The following is a 20,531-nucleotide window of genomic DNA, read 5'->3' on the forward strand; positions in this document are numbered from 1 at the left end:
AAAATACTCACCAGTAGTAATCTTGTATTAGATCAGGAGGTCAATATGTAAATTTTACTGCAAAGTGGGGACGGGCTTATTGCTGGACAGTGAAATGGTATTCATTGTACAATAAAAGGTTTTGATGAGCTGATTACTGGACCTGGACTTATTGACAGTTAATTATGGTAATTGCAAATCTTTATAATTTTTTGTTTAGTTTACAGAAAATTCAAAGATTTTATCAAATTCTTCACTCAAACTTCAAAAATTGAAAATGATTTATACAAAAGTTAAATCTATGTATTGATTAGGTTTAAGTATTTGTAGGTCTCAAGTGTTTCCACGATCATGTGTGTGTGGGTGTCGTCAACCTTGGCGCATGTCCATCTCTATTGACCAGTCATCCTTGTGGTCTTGTGGTCTTGTGGAACTAATTCTGATCTACTTACAGTGTAAACTGACAGGTATTACAGTGGTCAATGGACTGGATGGTCAAGTTTATATGTACTCAACTGAAAATTTCCAGATAAGCTGGATTGAAGTACCAATTTTAAGTATTAGTCAGATCCTGGTTGTCAACAGTGACTTGATGACTCCTACACATATCAGAGTGAATATCAAACAAATATCACAAAAACTTGTGGTTAGAATTTTGCTCTGATAAAAGTAAAAATATGATTATAACAAATAATGTCAGATATATGCCTGTAAATGGTTTGGATGAATTGTTTTTGACTTTGACAAGTTTTCATATGTAAATGGTCTAGGCATTTGTGTTTTGCAAGAGATAAAAATTTTCACCCACCTAAAACAAATCACAAGAGAGCCTGCACGAGTCTATTCAAACATTTATTAACATATATAACAATGATTTTTCAGACATCCCAATAAATTCAATATTTTATTTTTCATTTCGAAGGCAGCGCCAATGTTATAAATTCAAAAGCAAGAATTTTCTAAATAGAATGTTCTTAAAATTAATATGCATTTTTTATCCAGTAATTTGCTCATGCATTCCATCACTCCAGCAGGCAAATGTTGCAAGTGTGTCAATTTGACCCATTTAAGTAGCCGGGTGTTGACCATATGTTTCCAAGGATGTGGGTACTTGTAGGTGATATAAGTTGTAGTTCTCGAGGTCTTGAGGTCGGTGATGACCCAGTGCCCCTATCAGGGTACACAAACATTTATGAGGCTTGTTACCTGTACAAGTGTGGACTAACTATACCTGGAGTGTCGCCAAAGGCATTTTACACCAGAGTAACCAATTTTTAACTGGGAAAAAAAACCATCATTTTATGAAGGTGGGCAATGAGGCAGTACATTGTAGTAAAAACTTGAAACAAGGGGTGCTACAGATGAATGCTTTTAAAAAGGTATAAAATTTGATGCTGAATATATTTAAATTTCTAGTGTTTTACATACTCTACCTACCGATACATTGATTTAAATATATTATAATTACAACAGTAAAAAAAGTTTTATGAATTCAAGTGGTTTAAAAAAAGTTTAAAAAAAAACACCTAAAGAAACATGCAAGGGATCCAACTGTTGGAAGAAAGTAGAGTATTCAGAGAAATACATGTGATAATATGATATCTTTTACATACAGTTCGGAAATACAATGCGTCCCTGTAATGATGGAAGAATGGAGAACAGCATTTCGTTAACATTCTTCTTCTGCATTGGATCTGGGTTATAGTTGCGATTTCTTAAACTGTATCATTGTAATACTATGTAGTCATTATTAAAGGCCCAAATCGCCAGCTTTGGTCACCATACAGAGACCTACAGAATTGGTTGTTATAGAGAGGCCTAAAGCACCATTGTTAGTCACTATAGAAAGGCCTAGAGCAAAAGAGTTCAGTTGGACATTACAGAGATACTTTGAGCATCAGAATTGGAAAGGTATAATGCACTAGAGTTGGTCTCTATAGCCAGTTACAGAGACAGAGTTGGTCACTCTAGAAAGGTATAATGAACTAGAGTTGGTCTCTATAGCCAGACAGGGACAGAATTGGTCACTATAGAAAGGTATAATGAACTAGAGTTGGTCTCTATAGCCAGTTACAGAGACAGAATTGGTCACTATAGAAAGGTATAATGAACTAGAGTTGGTCTCTATAGCCAGACAGAGACAGAGTTGGTCACTATAGAAAGGTATAATGAACTAGAGTTGGTCTCTATAGCCAGACAGAGACAGAATTGGTCACTATAGAAAGGTATAATGAACTAGAGTTGGTCTCTATAGCCAGACAGAGACAGAGTTGGTCACTATAGAAAGGTATAATGAACTAGAGTTGGTCTCTATAGCCAGACAGAGACAGAATTGGTCACTATAGAAAGGTATTATGAACTAGAGTTGGTCTCTATAGCCAGTTACAGGGACAGAATTGGTCACTATAGAAAGGTATAATGAACTAGAGTTGGTCTCTATAGCCAGACAGAGACAGAGTTGGTCACTATAGAAAGGTATAATGAACTAGAGTTGGTCTCTATAGCCAGACAGAGACAGAATTGGTCACTATAGAAAGGTATTATGAACTAGAGTTGGTCTCTATAGCCAGTTACAGAGACAGAGTTGGTCAATATAAAAAGACATTGACCTGCAGAGCTTAAAAAACCTAGATTTCCAGACATAATTGTAATTGTTTATTTAGTTTCGAAATCTAGTCATGGAATTAGCTAAACAATCTTAATGACTGCAGAGGGCCTTTGTTAAATGAGAGTTGTCAGAAAATTTCGAAAAAGTCAACGTAATGTTTCATTGCCACCTAGAAATTTTCTACAGTCTATCATATTACAGTGACACAATCTGTCTGAATATTCATGATGGACACATACATTACGGGAGTACTCAAGCTGACTTACTGTAGGTGTTATTTTTGAGAAATTAAAATCTTTGATTAATACATCAATTTGACTGATAAATAACTTAAATATGTAAATACAATTTGTAGTGATGTTTGTAATGAGGGACAGCTGTTGTAATGGATTACTTCCTCTGACATCTAACAATAATCTCAGAAGGATGTTGTCTCACAGGGTTGTTAATACTGTCACACTGGGCTGTTAATACTGTCACACTGGGCCGTTAACACTGTCACACTGGGCTGTTAACACTGTCACACTGGGCTGTTAATACTGTCACACTGGGCCGTTAATACTGTCACACTGGGCCGTTAACACTGCCACACTGGGCCGTTAACACTGTCACACTGAATTGTTAATTATGTCACACTGGGCTGTTAACACTGTCACACTGGGCTGTTAACACTGTCACACTGGGCTGTTAATACTGTCACACTGGGCTGTTAACACTGTCTCACAGGGTTGTTAATACTGTCACACTGGGCTGTTCACACTGGGTTGTTAATACTGTCACACTGGGCTGTTAATACTGTCACACTGGGCTGTTAATACTGTCACACTGTCACACTGGGCTGTTAACACTGTCACACTGGGCTGTTAATACTGTCACACTGGGCCGTTAACACTGTCACACTGGGCTGTTAACACTGTCACACTGGGCTGTTAATACTGTCACACTGGGCTGTTAATACTGTCACACTGGGCTGTTAATACTGTCACACTGGGCTGTTAATACTGTCACACTGGGCTGTTAATACTGTCACACTGGGTTGTTAATACTGTCACACTGGGCTGTTAATACTGTCACACTGGGCTGTTAATACTGTCACACTGGGCCGTTAATACTGTCACACTGGGCCGTTAACACTGCCACACTGGGCCGTTAACACTGTCACACTGAATTGTTAATTATGTCACACTGGGCTGTTAACACTGTCACACTGGGTTGTTAACACTGTCACACTGGACTGTTAACACTGTCACGCTGGGCTGTTAACACTGTCACACTGGACTGTTAACACTGTCACGCTGGGCTGTTAACACTGTCACACTGGACTGTTAACACTGTCACGCTGGGCTGTTAACACTGTCACACTGGACTGTAAACACTGTCACTGGGTTGTTAATACTGCCACACTGGGCTGTTAACACTGTCACACTGGACTGTAAACACTGTCACACTGGGTTGTTAATACTGTCACACTGGGCTGTTAATACTGTCACACTGGGCTGTTAATACTGTCACACTGAATTGTTAATTATGTCACACTGGGCTGTTAACACTGTCACACTGGGCTGTTAATACTGTCACACTGGGCCGTTAACACTGTCACACTGGGCTGTTAACACTGTCACACTGGACTGTTAATACTGTCACACTGGGTTGTTAACACTGTAACACTGGGCTGTTAACACTGCCACACTGGGCTGTTAACCCTGTCACACTGGACTGTTAACACTGTCACACTGGGCTGTTAACACTGTCACACTGGGTTGTTAATACTGTCACACTGGACTGTTAACACTGTCACACTGGGTTGTTAACACTGCCACACTGGGCCGTTAACACTGTCACACTGAATTGTTAATTATGTCACACTGGGTTGTTAACACTGTCACACTGGACTGTTAACACTGTCACGCTGGGCTGTTAACACTGTCACGCTGGGTTGTTAACACTGTCACACTGGGCTGTTAACACTGTCACACTGGGCTGTTAACTCTGTCACACTAGGCTGTTAACACTGTCACACTGGGCTGTTAACACTGCCACACTGGGCTGTTAACCCTGTCACACTGGACTGTTAACACTGTCACACTGGGCTGTTAACACTGCCACACTGGACTGTTAACACTGTCACACTGGACTGTTAACACTGTCACACTGGGCTGTTCACACTGTCTCACTGGGTTGTTAACACTGTCACACTGGGCAATAGGTGAGCTTGTTAACAAGCACATGTATGTCTAGCATCAGGTGAGCTTGTTAACAGACACATGTATGTCTAGCATCAGGTGAGCTTGTTAACAGACACATGTATGTCTAGCATCAGGTGAGCTTGTTAACAGACACATGTATGTCTAGCATCAGGTGAGCTTGTTAACAGACACATGTATGTCTAGCATCAGGTGAACTTGTTAACAGACACATGAATGTCTAGCATCAGGTGAACTTGTTAACAGACACATGTATGTAGTGTTAAAGAACAAACATGAAAAATTAGTTTTTTCTTTTTCTTATTTTTTTTCTTACTTTTTCATAGTTGTGTAACAAAACAGGTTGTAATGGAATCTTCAGTCACTTTTGACTGACACATTATGCTTCTTGTCAAAGATCACCTGAATTAGTCAGGTAAGGCAGTTTGTCAAAGATCACCTGAATTAGTCAGGAAAGGCAGTTTGTCAAAGATCACCTGAATTAGTCAGGTAAGGCAGTTTGTCAAAGATCACCTGAATTAGTCAGGTAAGGCAGTTTGTCAAAGATCACCTGAATTAGTCAGGTAAGGCAGTTTGTCAAAGATCACCTGAATTAGTCAGGAAAGGCAGTTTGTCAAAGATCACCTGAATTAGTCAGGTAAGGCAGTTTGTCAAAGATCACCTGAATTAGTCAGGAAAGGCAGTTTGTCAAAGATCACCTGAATTAGTCAGGTAGGGCAGTTTGTCAAAGATCACCTGAATTAGTCAGGTAAGGCAGTTTGTCAAAGATCACCTGAATTAGTCAGGTAGGGCAGTTTGTCAAAGATCACCTGAATTAGTCAGGTAAGGCAGTTTGTCAAAGATCACCTGAATTAGTCAGGTAAGGCAGTTTGTCAAAGATCACCTGAATTAGTCAGGTAAGGCAATTTGTCAAAGATCACCTGAATTAGTCAGGTAAGGCAGTTTGTCAAAGATCACCTGAATTAGTCAGGAAAGGCAGTTTCTCATAGAATACAGGTAGCTGTATATGTTTGTCAAAAAAGATGAGTATAAATCCTGAATTACCAGGTATGACAATTTCTCTACATGCATGGTTTTGGGCCTTGGTCAAAAAAGACACTGTCTGACTCTGTAAGAGTTGGAAGTGGTTCCAAATTCTGGTATTAGTATATGGAAATTTTAATCTGATTAAAATCTTTGTTATATTAAAAACGTTACTCTCACTGAATGTAAGTGTTTTTTAAATGCATGTACTGATAGATGAGAGATTATGTTACATAATCTGCACATATCCATCCGTTCAGTATTGAAGTTGTCATAATACAGGATATATATGTGTTACATTAAGATTAATGGCAGTTTTGCCTGCTGTAGATGTAAGGTCACTAGTGTTAGTGTGAGAACACAGAGCAGGCTACTGTATGTCCTGAATGAAGCCAACAGTAATAGGAAACAGAGTATACCTGCTCTTTGACACAGGTAGTAATCATACCTGGCCAACACAATGGGCCAGTGTTTTACAAGGGGTGTATACCTCTGTAAATCTGTAGGAAAACCCTTCAGAGATATGACCTCTTCTCTTGTAACCCCCAACCCCTGACCCCATCAGTGTTAGACCTGGATCACTACGCCCTAGACTCATACTAGTAGTCAGATAGTGAACCGATCAAGTATGTCAGTTTATGAATGTCCTATTTACCTGTTGATTTGAGAAAGGTCAAAGTTAGAGGTTGAACCAATGAGAAATGTTGGAGGCGGTGCCAGCACAAGATTGAGTGACAGGGATTGTTACGTTTTGTGAGTGGAGGGTAGTGTGTTAGAGTTATCTACTATACACAGTGGTGCGGTACATCAGTGTATCTACTGTATACATCAGTCTGCATGTGTTTTGTTTATATGCCCAGTGTGGATTCACCAGGACTAGACAGGAATCCGTCTGTTTTAAACATTGTGTAATTTGTGTGGGATATAGAAGACTGGATGGGGTAGTGTCTGAGTGGGGACAAGTTTCTTTACCTACCTGTACTGTTCGTACCTGTGTGGACTCTATGACAGGGATGTCAGTGCTGGGCGAGTCCCACCTGGCCACATTCACAGACATGAGGAGTAGTCTTCTAGGTGGGGGTTCAGGACTCTATCCCCCGGGACTGCCTGGACTGGGTCACAGCTCATTGCTGCCCCTGCCCTTATGGCGCCCCTCTACAAACCCCCTCCCCCCTATGTGGTGTAACCTTGTGAACTGTCCGTGTAATCTGTCTCGTCCTGGATACTTCCCCTCGGACGTTGCAGATTATGTGGTGCCTCCATCCTGGGAGGCATCAACTTGGCCTTCATGGTACCTCAAACTTGCAGGTAAATATATAATCTGGTTAAAAATTGGTTAATATCCAGGTAATGGCAGGTAAATACATAGTCCGGTAATCACAGAAAATTAATTACATGTAAATACATTTTCATGTAAATACAGAAAAATATATACCTAGGTGATAACAGATATACACAAATTCAGGTAATTACAGAGAAATAAATACATGTGTAATTACTGATTTAGGTAATTATAGAAAAATATTTACCTGGGTAATTACAGATAAATACCGATTCAGGTAATCACAGAAAGATAAACAGCAAGACAACTAAAGGTAATCTTGGGTAAGAAAAAATGATCAGGATATCACAGATTAATACATATTCCTTTAATTACTGATAAATAATTTTCAGGTAATTACAGAAAATATATACCCAGCTAGTTACACATAGATGCATGCTCAGGTAATTACAGAAAAGTAAATACCCATGTAGCTATAGTTAAATGCATATTCAGGTAATTACAGGTAAAAATCATATTCACTTAAAGGAATATCACAAAGATCTCTCTTTCTAGGCATTTAATCATATAATGACTGCTTTTAAAGAACTAGGTTATCACACAGGTAAACAAATACCTAGATAATTACAGGTAAATATATACTCAAGTAATTCTAGATAAGATAATCACAGGTAAACTTTACTTGTAATTACTTCTCAATATGTTATGCAATAATTGCAGTTATACCGGTAATTGCAGGTAAGATGATAATCAGATATCACAGGTAAAAAACTACCTACCCAGGTAATCACTTTTGAACAACTGAACATGATTCATGTATTGATATTTCATTATAAGGTTAGGTTATCTGTGATATATTCATCATGGCAAAAAAATCATGTGAAAAATATTTGAATTGTGTTATTTGATTTTTTTTTTTAAATATCACCATCTGTACCATCGAAGAAGAAGTTGAATACAGATATCATGCAGTGATTATCTTAAATTTATAGTGAAACGGCTATCATTCAAAATACTAGTGGTCATGGATCAGTCATATTTGTGGCAGATAGCTACCATGGAGTTCAACAGGTTACCTACTCTTGTTATATTTGTAGGGTAGGGTTTATAGTCGGATGTCATTAGGTTGAATGAGAGTACAGGTAAATAGTATCAGTCAGGTAAACACTTATCAGATAGTGCATCCTGCCCTGTTTACAAGTGCTTGTATGATAGGTCTCTTCTGTGTATGTGCTGCAGAATTTAAGGCAGTTGTTCTTGAAAACAGTTTTAAAAAATGTCATCTTCGCTATTCAGGGTGACTCACTGTGTATATTACGTAGATGTTTAGTACGCTGAGGTAATTCTAATTGTGTTGGAGAAAATAGAGATGATGTGTTGTAAGATATCAAATAAAATTTTAACTTCTGGAAATATTGGTTTTGAGAATTGTTCAAATGCTTTGGAATTACTGAGCTGTTCTTTTTCATATGGGTAACATGAAACCCTGTGTTTTTAATGTTACACCACCACTTTGATTTGATATTGATATTGTTTCGCTGTCACCTTGACTTGTGGGGAAGTTTATGTCTTAATTACTGTCTCTGTATATTGTTTCACTGTCATCTTGACTTGTGGGGAGGTTTATGTCTTAATTACTGTCTCTATATATTGTTTCACTGTGACTGTGACTTGTGGGGAAGTTTATGTCTTAATTACTGTCTCTGAATATTGTTTGACTGTCACCTTGACTTGTGGGGAAGTTTATGTCTTAATTACTGTCTCTGAATATTGTTTGACTGTCATCTTGACTTGTGGGGAAGTTTATGTCTTAATTACTGTCTCTGTATATTGTTTCACTGTCACCTTGACTTGTGGGGAAGTTTGTGTCCTTAATTACTGTCTCTATATATTGTTTGACTGTCACCTTGACTTGTGGGGAAGTTTATGTCTTAATTACTGTCTCTATATATTGTTTCACTGTGACTGTGACTTGTGGGGAAGTTTATGTCTTAATTACTGTCTCTGAATATTTTTTGACTGTCACCTTGACTTGTGGGGAAGTTTATGTCTTAATTACTGTCTCTGTATATTGTTTCACTGTCACCTTGACTTGTGGGGAAGTTTATGTCTTAATTACTGTCTCTGAATATTGTTTGACTGTCACCTTGACTTGTGGGGAAGTTTATGTCTTAATTACTGTCTCTGTATATTGTTTCACTGTCACCATGACTTGTGGGGAAGTTTATGTCTTAATTACTGTCTCTGTATATTGTTTCACTGTCACCATGACTTGTGGGGAAGTTTATGTCTTAATTACTGTCTCTGTATATTGTTTCACTGTCACTGTGACTTGTGGGGAAGTTTATGTCTTAATTACTGTCTCTGTATATTGTTTCACTGTCACCATGACTTGTGGGGAAGTTTATGTCTTAATTACTGTCTCTATATATTGTTTCACTGTCACCTTGACTTGTGGGGAAGTTTATGTCTTAAATACTGTCTCTATATATTGTTTCACTGTCACCTTGACTTGTGGGGAAGTTTATGTCTTAATTACTGTCTCTATATATTGTTTCACTATCACCTTGACTTGTGGGGACTGTGAGGTATTGCATCTATAGTTTAATTAGATTAGATTACATAAGATGTGAAGACGATGTAGTCCTGTATGATTTCAATTGTGCTGCAACCTTAAAAAGCTTTGATGAAGTTATAGGGACAGTGATTATGAGCCCCAATAATTGTTGTCATTGTAACAATGTGATGGTTACATGTAGGGATTTTGAGGTGTTTTTTTAGTTTTGTATATCAACACTCCCACTGTTAGGATTCTGAGGGCCAGAGTATGATATTAGAGCTACAATGTAGCTATAGTTATTCTGTCACTATAGTTACATGGTTACAGTAGGTACACTGTTACTGTAGGCTTTGTAGTTTTGTTACTATAGTTACAAGGTTACAATAGTTACACAGTCTCTGTAGTTACTGTAGTCACTATAGTTACACTATACATTATGTGATACCTAGAAACTTCAGGAAAAAATGTGGAAGAAAAATTAAAACATCATTATTTCAGTAGGAACTTTGATGCATACAGATGTTTTATTATGACAGATGTTATGGTTTAACAGTCTTTGAGAGAAAAACTTCATGTTAATGTCAGGTTTGTTAGTTTATATGTAAATAAATCTAGATTCTATAATCTGACAACCTGTTTATATTAGTGTTTCTAGGGTATCCTTCATGTGGGATCAGTGAACACAGCTGTTAGGTAAAAAATCCTAACAATTACATGTGTAAAACAGATCAGTCACACTTATATATACATATTCTATCAGAGTTTGTGTGAACTGTATGTAATATTTGTGACAGCAGATTAACATGTGACTTGGCATCCAAATATATTGATAAGTGTGATAAAGTCTTTCATATGTGGTATGTTTGTTTGTTGCTGAATTCATTACCCCATGAATAGCCAGGGTCATTTTGAGGTAGACTCTCTGTATGTAGGTGGTAGCTACCTCACAGAACATCATGCAGAAGGCCCAAGTATTGTTCATATCATGTTATGCAAAATTTCTGTATAAATTAATATGTGTGACTAATACTTTAGTTTACAGTTCCACTTGACAGAGTAATGTGGGAACTCTCCAATTGCAGCGGAGATTTGAAATTAGATAAACATGTAGACAGGTAGAAACATCCCTCACCTGTACACTTCTGATAGCAGCATTTAGTCAGGTGTAAACTTAAGTCAGGTGTAAACTTGATAGGCTTTTTAAGATCACAAAAATGTGAAAGTGTCACTTCTTTCAGATCTATTAAAAGATAATTAAAACTTCTTACTTTGAATTGTCTTTATAGTTAAATGACCTTTCTGCCCTCATTTTGAATGGCATTTTTATATCGTAATCCGTATACATTTCATTTTCATAAGTACTTCTTTAGGGAGAATATAAAACCTTTGATTACCCATCATACTGTTGGAGTGTTTTAATACGCATATAAACGGAGGCAAATACAGGAAGTGTGCAGTGGTAGAGATACGGTTTTACAAGAATCAGTGTAGCGCGAATGACAGAATAAAACGTGCTGTATCATTCTGATTTTTCCTGATGTTCACCTGGGGCAGTGACCAAAGTGACAAGGCAGTTTAGGAGACAAAAACAGAGTCCCAGTGTTCATTGTGTGTGTGAAGCTCACTGTATTTGAGGAAGAGATTACATTCTGATATCCTGTAATTATGTAAATTATGGGGTGTAACTGATTTTAAGTTTTATTAGCGAAAAAAAAAAAAAAAACACTACTGATTGTTGATGTTGTGAACCGCAATATCCACAATAGCTTGACTATTCATGATGTTTAATTTGTTATTAATAAAGATAAATGCTAAGTAAAACCTTGTGTGTTAATCATCATAAACTTTAATTTGATGACGTTGATTAATTACGGTATTATAAAGTAAATAGCTCATTTTATAATAGCTGGTTACCTAATTAGTATTAAATTATTACCATAAATGTAATTATAATCCTTGTTTCAATGAGATATAAATAGCTGAAGAAGCTCTTGATAATCCTTAGATATATTCACATCCTCAGGCGTAATGACAATACCAGGCAGTTTGATGGACAGTTATGTAGATCGGTAAACACTTGCATTAGTGACAAATTCTAAATTGTTCATTGCTTCATCTCTTGAAAAAAGTGATGCCGATAATGATTTCTTTCATCGGGGAGTTTTTTTTCATTGTTTTCTGTAGATCACTTCTATTTTTCATGCGATTTATTTTTGCGTTAACATGCAAAAAGAGTCAATCACGTATTTAAATTCCTCCCCATTATTTGTACGAAAATAACTCTTGACGACATCCAGGCTGATTTGGTTACCAATATATATCTAATAGACAATCATTTTGCGAATTTAAAGTGGTTTCTAGATTTCTGTTCACAAAATTGTGTATTGAAAATAGGTTTGTTCACGAAATAAAGTATTCACGAAATCTGTGTGATTAACAATATGTTGGCAGTCTCAATTCATTATTCCAAACATTCAAATGTCCATGAACCATTAAAATATGTGTAAGCAAATTCATGAGCTATGCCACAAAAAGGCATTTTTTGGAAAAACCATGAAAATTAAGCCCCCCAACATTTGCAGATTTTATAGCGTATTGAAATTGTAGTTTTAAAATTCTTGTGATGTCTATGAATATAGTAACATAAATTATTGCATCCATATAAATGTAGTGCAAAATGAAAGTAGAAAGGAAAGAAAATACACAAAAAAAAATGAAGGAAAGAGAGAGAAAAACAGGCTGTATCTTCCTTTTCTGATATTCTCTACTTTATCATTGGTGATATTCAATTTATTTTGAAAAAGAAAGGTTAAATTAGAAAATGTTTATCATTGATAGATGAAATATTCACTGTCCTGATGGCATTCATACCGTGATAAACATTAGAAAAATGGTGTTTTGAATTTACATATTATGTCATTTGACTGAATAAAGCATGTTGATAGTTAATTCTCTCTCTCATCTGTTACAAACATGTTGAGAAAAACAATTTACAAATGAAAACATCACCAGGAGATCAGCATGTGGAGAGATGATAGCACAGGTCATGCTGTATAACTGATTTATTCCCCCATCCAATTCAACACTACACAAACTCTCCGCCCACGTTAGGTCAGAGTTCGCCCACTGTCTCTAGAATGGAGCCATGATGACAGATGAATGACTGTTGACTTCTGACACTGTAAATTAATTACAGCTATATTTAGATCATCATTAATGTAGTAATTAAAATTAGGACGGAAATGACTATTGTTTAATTTCATCCAAGGAATTTCTTGACTTGATGTATTTGTCTGCTGAATGTATGAAATGCAAGGACTGCAAGATATGACAGGGCCCTTTTATACTTATCACACTCTTATCCTTGTAATATTTATGAATGATGAATGTGTATGTTGACTTAGTTTCACTGCTGGCGATACAGTGTTTGCATATACATGTATATTTATACACCTGCAATATAAATACCTGCGTCGAATGATGAGGAAGGGGGAGGACAATTGGTCATTTTGTTACAGTTAAATAATACCGGTAATATTTAGACAGCAATAAATCTATGTCTGACAAAAAGTCTGTGTCTGTTAATAAGCCCACGTCTGACAATAAGCCCCTGTCTGTTAATAAGCCCATGTCTGGTAATAAGCCCACTCTTATGTACTGCTGCTTAATATGCCTCAAAACTAATGCTATTGCATTATTGTCCTGGAATAAGGAGTAATTTGTTGACCTCCCTAGCTTTTTCGAAGGATGAAAATGGGGACTGCAGTGGCTCTTGCAGTCAGCCAAAGGATTTGTGTACGTAACTTGATGTATGCAAGGTGTATGGTAAATGCTCCCAACTCATAGTGGTTCGCTTACATAGGAAGCTGAAAAACAGGTCGGTCTGTACTCTCATGGTTGTGTCCTTGGAGAAGTCACTGTACCTGATTTGCTCTAGATGGCATGCTATGGGCCTCCTATATGTTGTTCACTGAGGTACCCTGCTTGAGCTACTAAAAGGAGACCCTGTTGTAGATGACTCTGGCCATTCAGAGGAGCTAACAATGCAAACTAACAATGATAAATACAGGCTAATTAGGAGAAAAATGGTATGATTATATTTCTAGGCAGTGTATTGACTTGTCAATTTAACACTGATGAAATATTGATAAAGAATTGACTCTGTGAAATTATGGAGAGTCATGCATCATATATATTCTTATCAGACTTAAATCTATAATTTAAAACAGACCTTCCCCCACCCCTAAAAAAAGCCCCAAAAATTATGGGATATTTCCTATATTCTCAATTATAATGAAACAATTTGGAAAAAGTTTGAAAAAAGTTTGTCTCATTTGAATAATACTGATATTTAACCTTGATTGGTAGTGTCTTACTCAGTGTAAATTTGTGTGTATTTTGTGGATTTTTTTTTTTTTGGTTTAAAATGCAGCACAAGATGTTTACAACAGATTCAGATTATAAAGAGTTTTAATTTACAGGTTTGGAAGGTGGAAATTAGAGGCTTAAGTAGGTTTGCAGCAGAGATTTTGAAAATATTTTGAAGATTTGGAGCGAATGTTAAATATTAAAGGATTGTGGTTTACAGGGGTCCAGGTTCATGGAAGAGTTTTTGAAAGTTGGTTGAGTTTCAAGGTTCTATGAAGTCTGTGGCTATGATGGTGCAGTGGGCGGAGGTGCAGCTAAGACACCTGTGAATACGCCATTATAATTAGCTACACTGCTCGCATTCCTTCCTCCCATACCCAGACATACTTAAGCAGTCTAATTCTCCGTGTTAATTCAATTTTTTGGCCTGCTGCACCAACTGTACTTAACTGCCTTTACTTTTTTTTTTTTATCTTATGTCCTATCAGCTACCTGGATAAATAGATGGGGGGGATACATCTAGGATTGTTTAGTTTCTTAATCTTACAACTGTGAGCTGTTTCTAATATGTTTCATATGACACATATACAATATTTTGATATACAGAGACTATTTGTCAACATGATGTGATACAGTGCATATAGAAACTATCACTAACATGTGTACAAAGTTGAGAGAAAATTTTACTCTACATAAAAATTAATCTAGCAGTATTGTGGTAAAATTCTCAGTGTCCAGTATAATGTCACTCTAATGTATCATTTCTGAATTTTTTTTTATTCAAGTACAAAGAACTTTCTACGTTTGATATAGATAATTTGATTTAAATGACACATGTATTTAATTAGCAACCAAGTATGATACATATAGGGACACCTTACCCAATCACTGAGCCAAGCTACTATTGAAGTCCAGCTCGTTTATCTCTGCCGATTAATACCAGGACTTAATTACTTATAAAAAGACTTTGTTGCCCTCCCCATCACAGTGTTATCTCATTATATGGGTAATAAAAAGAGATTAACATAGGACTGTTGAGATGTTTTTGGTGTTGTGGGCAAAGGTCCACAGATGTGATGAATTATTTTTCCACTTTACAATTGCATCGTTAAGTGTTTTTTATCGTAGTTTATGTTTGAATTTGCCTTTCACTGGTGTGCCAGCCACGTCACCAGTTCATCCTTCCTGTTCCTCGAATTTCATCCCCTTCACTGGATTAACAGGAATTAAGTAGTTAAGATGTTGACAATGAGATACAAGTTCCTTCCTCCTTTGTGGAGAGCTACAGGAAGCTGTATTTGTCTGTGTTTCCGAGTGATTCACAGCTCTGAGGGATAGTGGTATATCGCCTCCCTTATCTCCAACAGCAGAGCAGCTAGTCTCCGCAGGATCCTATCCTTATCAATAGGAGAACATCAATAGTGATATCTACACATCATACATATCCTGTCGCACCATCCTTCCTGTCTCTATCACAAACAGTCGCTGTTTCTCCGCAAACATTTTCTTCTTTTTCACTCAAGTGAAATACTATCTATCCAACATTTACAAAATTTGGGTTCGAAAAGCATAAAAAAAATCTCGACTTGTGTATCCGTTTCTAAATTATTTAGATAAAAAATGTTGATTGGTTGACTGTTAGATTTGAAAATGAGATATTCTTGAACATTTACAAGAGTGTGCACAATTTTTTTCCCAAAATAATGAGATAAGGAATGTGCTGATTGGTTGAAATGTAGAATATTTAACATACATCCAACTGTTAGGCTAGAATTTCGTAAATTTGATTAAATTTGTATTTGTTCAGATAACTGAAGATCTTGATGTGAACTCACTGATAAAATGTTATAGCTAAGAACTGATGTAGCATTAATATATCTCAGTTCACTGGAGAATATACATAATACTATGGTCCTCCTAAAACCCATTACAATCTGTTTATTCTAATTCCTCAGATCCAACAGGTGTGATTACATTTGGGAGACTTGGGTATGAATGAAATGTTGTAAAAAGATTTTGGAGACATTTCAACCTAAATGGAAGAGGATGGTATTGAAATAATTCAGCTTTAATGCTTTCTGGTTGTTTGTTATGACTGTGGTTATGTACTTTTATTTTAGAAAAGTGGGTTGGGATATACCGTATTTAGCATGTGTGCTGTTATCAGCTCCCTCAATGGTTTTCAATAGAGCTTTGTAAATTGTTGGCCTGCTGGATTGGATTTATAGGATCAAAAAAGAAATATATAAATTCGTTTTAGAAGACACTTCAGGTGTTTAAATAGACAAACAATATAATGCATGTGTTATGTTACATAAATATATGTCACATCCCCAATCTTGTCTTCAATGCAAATAAAAGCTTACAGACTGGAAATCACTGACTTTTTTGAAAAATTGCAGAAAAATTAATGTGGTCCCTGTCCCTCTGGTCAAACTTTATAAAGGTAAATAATAAAAGGCAAGATGGATGAGAAGGGATAGTGAAAAGGGGGAGGGGCTGACTGATCGGGGGAGGGGGGGGGGGTGTGTTGGGGGGTTTGGAGGTACACAAGGATGCAGTTCCAGCCACAGGTGTGGTTACAATATAAGACGAGGAACCACCTGTCTACATATAATTTGGCTCAGTGTTGCCAGTCAACCTCCTTCTCTATGTGATAATGACTACTTAATGTGTATCCCCTGTGGGAACACAATCATCCTTTCATGTCTCTTCTCACAGGTCAGGTCTACCCCTTCATTCTAAATGTAAAACCAGGACCGCTGTACATTGGACTCCGTATTTTATACTCCAGTGCCCTGTGTTTACATAAGTCTCTTTCATTCATAAAATCAGGTGAGGCCAGCCGCCAGGTCACAGTTGATGTCTACCTTGCTGTGTTTACCTACATTTTTCCTTAAGAAGGTGTGAAATAACTATGAATTATTATCATTGTGCGACTGTGGTAGGTTGCCATCAACGTCGCTTATGTCGGTCAGCCAGACTTTCTGGGAGACAGTGAAACCCTTAACCCATCACTGGGCCATCTCATAACCATCTTAACAACACAATCATCTCAAAACTCGTAATACAATCAACTAAATATCAGCATTTTATGATGTAGAAATCAAAGCAATGCATACAAGCCGTCTTAGTTTCATACGGACAGAAATTCTCACATAAATAGGGATATAGCATCCTTAACAGACCACATGTGGGGGCAAGTTTGAATGTGTATGGATGGACAGCTAGGGCCTGTAAGCTGATCTATAACCATTAGACATGGAGACACATATCTTGACACTGGGATATGAAATATTATTAAGTAGTGTCTACAATAGAGTGATTTCTATGTGACATTCACGACATAAGTTTCCGTTGAGAAATAAAACAGGTTTTTTTTTTGTATCCCACATATTTTTATCTGTGCCTCAGCACTGTCACTTCAGGTTGAAGTGTTTTTCCTACTTAAAAGGTATTAATAATACCTGGCTTGAAAGTATTGTGTAAATGTAATTAAATAATATATTCTAATCTACATTTTCTCTGTTTAAAAAGATGACCTTTTTTTTAAATGAAATTTGCAAATATAAGGTGATGAGAAAGGTATTGGCCTATCTGTAATATTACGTCGCTAATTGAAATTCTTAATCAACTTTTAAGGAAAATGCAAGAGATTCAGTAATGAAATATGTGATTTTGGTTTCAACGTTTGTAGATAAGTGAGGGAAGATATACATACTTATATTACAAGGAACATTTGATCTTGTTTCTTTTCCTCCACTTTATAAAAGTACAGTGCAGTATTGTAACCTGATGATCTAAAGTAGATACAAGACTAGAAAGATATTGCGAAAAGGAAATCTGTTTCATGCTAGGACATAGATTAAAAATCCACTTAGATATATTTAGATCAAAAGTAAGAATGTATGGCTGTACAAGAAAATAGTAATAATCCTGTTGTTTAAATACTTTTATTTTTCATTTATTTGCAGGTGACCCAATTTACAAAAGAAATCTCCATGACACACAAGATTCCCCAAGTAAAGAATTGCCATCAAAAATGTTAAAACAAGATCGAATAAAGGACCGTCAGGAATTATCACAGGCACTGAGCTTTAGCAGAGATCAGGTCAACAAATACAACAAGAGTCGATGTATCTCCACACAGACGTAAGTTCTGCTTTTCTCCAAACCTTTTGCTCCATACAGCATGAGTTATTTCCCTTTTTTCCACATAGACAACAGTTATCTCCCTTATTTTGGAACATTTTCATTAGGTTGGTAATGTCAATACAATTGAAGTTCTTATAACACAACCAGTAGAAGATTAGAGTGTGACATTTCGATGACGTACATAGTGTACAAGATGGTGAAGAATCGACCAACTTTTTTTGCTTTACGATAATCCTTTTTATACACCAAGGTCGGAAAGAGTATGATAAGATGGTAAACAGATTCAAGACCAAAAAATACACAAGATGGTAATGATGTACTTTAGTCAATTCAGCTATGCTTTGTAGGATTTTAGTGCAGCTGAAAAAGTTGGTCTTTTCCTTACCATCTCATGCACTACAAACATCATCAAAACGTCACACTCTAATCTTCTACTGGTTGTGTTATAAGAACTTCTATTCTATTGACATTCAAGATAGATATACATATAGTAGAAATGGTGAGAAAGCCTTGAGCCAAGTGTAGTGGGGGAGGATCTAGACAAGTGTCAGGAATTCTCAGTGTTCCTGGCATGATGATGGGCCTTTGTTCTCACAGACGTTTCCCATTGACAACCCTTGAGAATTTACCTTCCCAGCACATGGTGACAAATGTGGCATTGGCCCAGTGATCAGGTGATTTCTGGGTGTATCAAAAGTGTTACTGTTGGGTTAGACAAAGGACATGGCAATTTTCCGAGGGGTACGTCAGGGGAGAGGGGCAGACCAAGAATTGGTAGGCTGGTAGTCAGAGGGGCACACAAGGGGAGAGGGGCAAACCAAGAATTGGTAGACTGGTAATCAGAGGGGCACACTAGAGGAGAGGGGCAAACCAAGAATTGGTAGGCTGGTAATCAGAGGGGCACACAAGGGGAGAGGGGCAAACCAAGAATTGGTAGACTGGTAATCAGAGGGGCACACAAGGGGAGAGAGGCAGACCAAGAATTGGTAGGCTGGTAATCAGAGGGGCTCACAAGGGGAGAGGGGCAAACCAAGAATTGGTAGACTGGTAATCAGAGGAGCACACAAGGGGAGGGGGGCAAACCAAAAATTGGTAGGCTGGTAATCAGAGGGGCACAGAAGGGGAGAGGGGCAAACCAAGAATTGGTAGGCTGGTAATCAGAGGGGGACACAAGGGGAGAGGGGTAAACAAAAAGTTAGTGTGTCAGTACCCAGAGAGGATATCATGGGAAAAGGAGCAGACTAAGAAATAGTGGATTAGTACTCAGACGGGATATGCTAGTGGAATTGACAGGCAAGAGTTTTGTTGTCTTTTTGAAAGGGGAGTGACCATGGTGCAAGTCGGAGATAGGTAGGTCACGACTTAATACTATGTGGATTATACCAAGGGATTTGAATAGGTATACAAATAAATTCACATTATAAACTGTTTTTACATGAAGTTAAATTACATTTAAAATGAAAGGGTGATAAGAAATATCTACAAATTGAATTATTGTACCTCAGTTCAAATTCTGGAGGTTACATTCCTGAAATGAAGAAAAAAAACAATAATATTTGGAGACAGACAGACAAATTGACATTTTTCCAGCTCTTCATCAGACAACACAGATACACCACAGTGCATGTATGCGAGAGTTTGTATCCTCAGAGTATATATATATATATATATATATATGCTTTCTCCACAAGTTTCCTTCTATGTAACCAACTACCATTGATGGTACGGCCATTTAGTAAATTTAGTAATGTCCTTGAATTCAAATGCATCCAGGAAACAGAGATATCATAATTATGATTGAACATATTCCACACATACCCTAAATGTTTTGATAGTTTAGATAACTGACTGGCGTGAAGGAGAATTGAGGAAGAAAAATAGGTATGTGAATTGTCATGATCCTCAGCCAGGAAGAAGGGAGGAGGGATAGATAGGGGGTTAGAGGGGGGCACTTGAGGCACGATCATACTTAAGGGGAACTTTGAATTTGTGGCTGTCCAAGATCATCAGCGAGAAGGAGTGATGGAGGTGAGGAGGGGCGGGGATTATACTTTGTATATATATAACTTTGTCTGTGATAACGACCCTGGGGAGACTTTTTCGTGACGAAAGGGATAGGAGGAGGTGGGGTAAATGAATGTTTCTGTTCTAAATGTTTGCAGAGAAAGATGTAGATTACTTCATCAAACATGAGTTTTGTGTTCAAACGTCTGCAAGACTACAGGTATGACTCATATATCGTGCAGTGGTAGAGATACTGTTTACCAAAATACATGAACCCACTTGCTATAAAAACAAGCCAAAATTATGTTGCAAAATGCTTTCAGCATATTGTCCCACACAGCCAAACCA

The 20,531-nt window shown here is 37.1% G+C and overlaps 1 protein-coding gene across 2 annotated transcripts in view; it reads left to right on the forward strand.

Moving 5' to 3' along the window:
• The window catches only part of LOC132558417 (transcription cofactor vestigial-like protein 4), a 48,836-nt gene that overhangs the window by 15,086 nt on the left and 13,219 nt on the right, over positions 1 to 20,531 (forward strand). The window contains exons 1-2 of one of the 2 annotated variants that reach the window (XM_060222980.1): positions 6,683 to 7,122; positions 17,999 to 18,176. In XM_060222980.1, coding sequence (XP_060078963.1) covers positions 6,819 to 7,122; positions 17,999 to 18,176 — 482 coding nt within the window. In that variant the 5' untranslated portion in view covers positions 6,683 to 6,818. Of the gene's footprint in view, positions 1 to 6,682; positions 7,123 to 17,998; positions 18,177 to 20,531 lie in introns of those variants that run through there. The other variant, XM_060222981.1, reaches the window with a different exon arrangement.

Source organism: Ylistrum balloti, unplaced genomic scaffold (assembly GCF_031769215.1).
Source record: "Ylistrum balloti isolate Yb309-2 unplaced genomic scaffold, AGI_CSIRO_Ybal_v1 Utg370790, whole genome shotgun sequence".
NCBI lineage: Eukaryota > Metazoa > Mollusca > Bivalvia > Pectinida > Pectinidae > Ylistrum > Ylistrum balloti.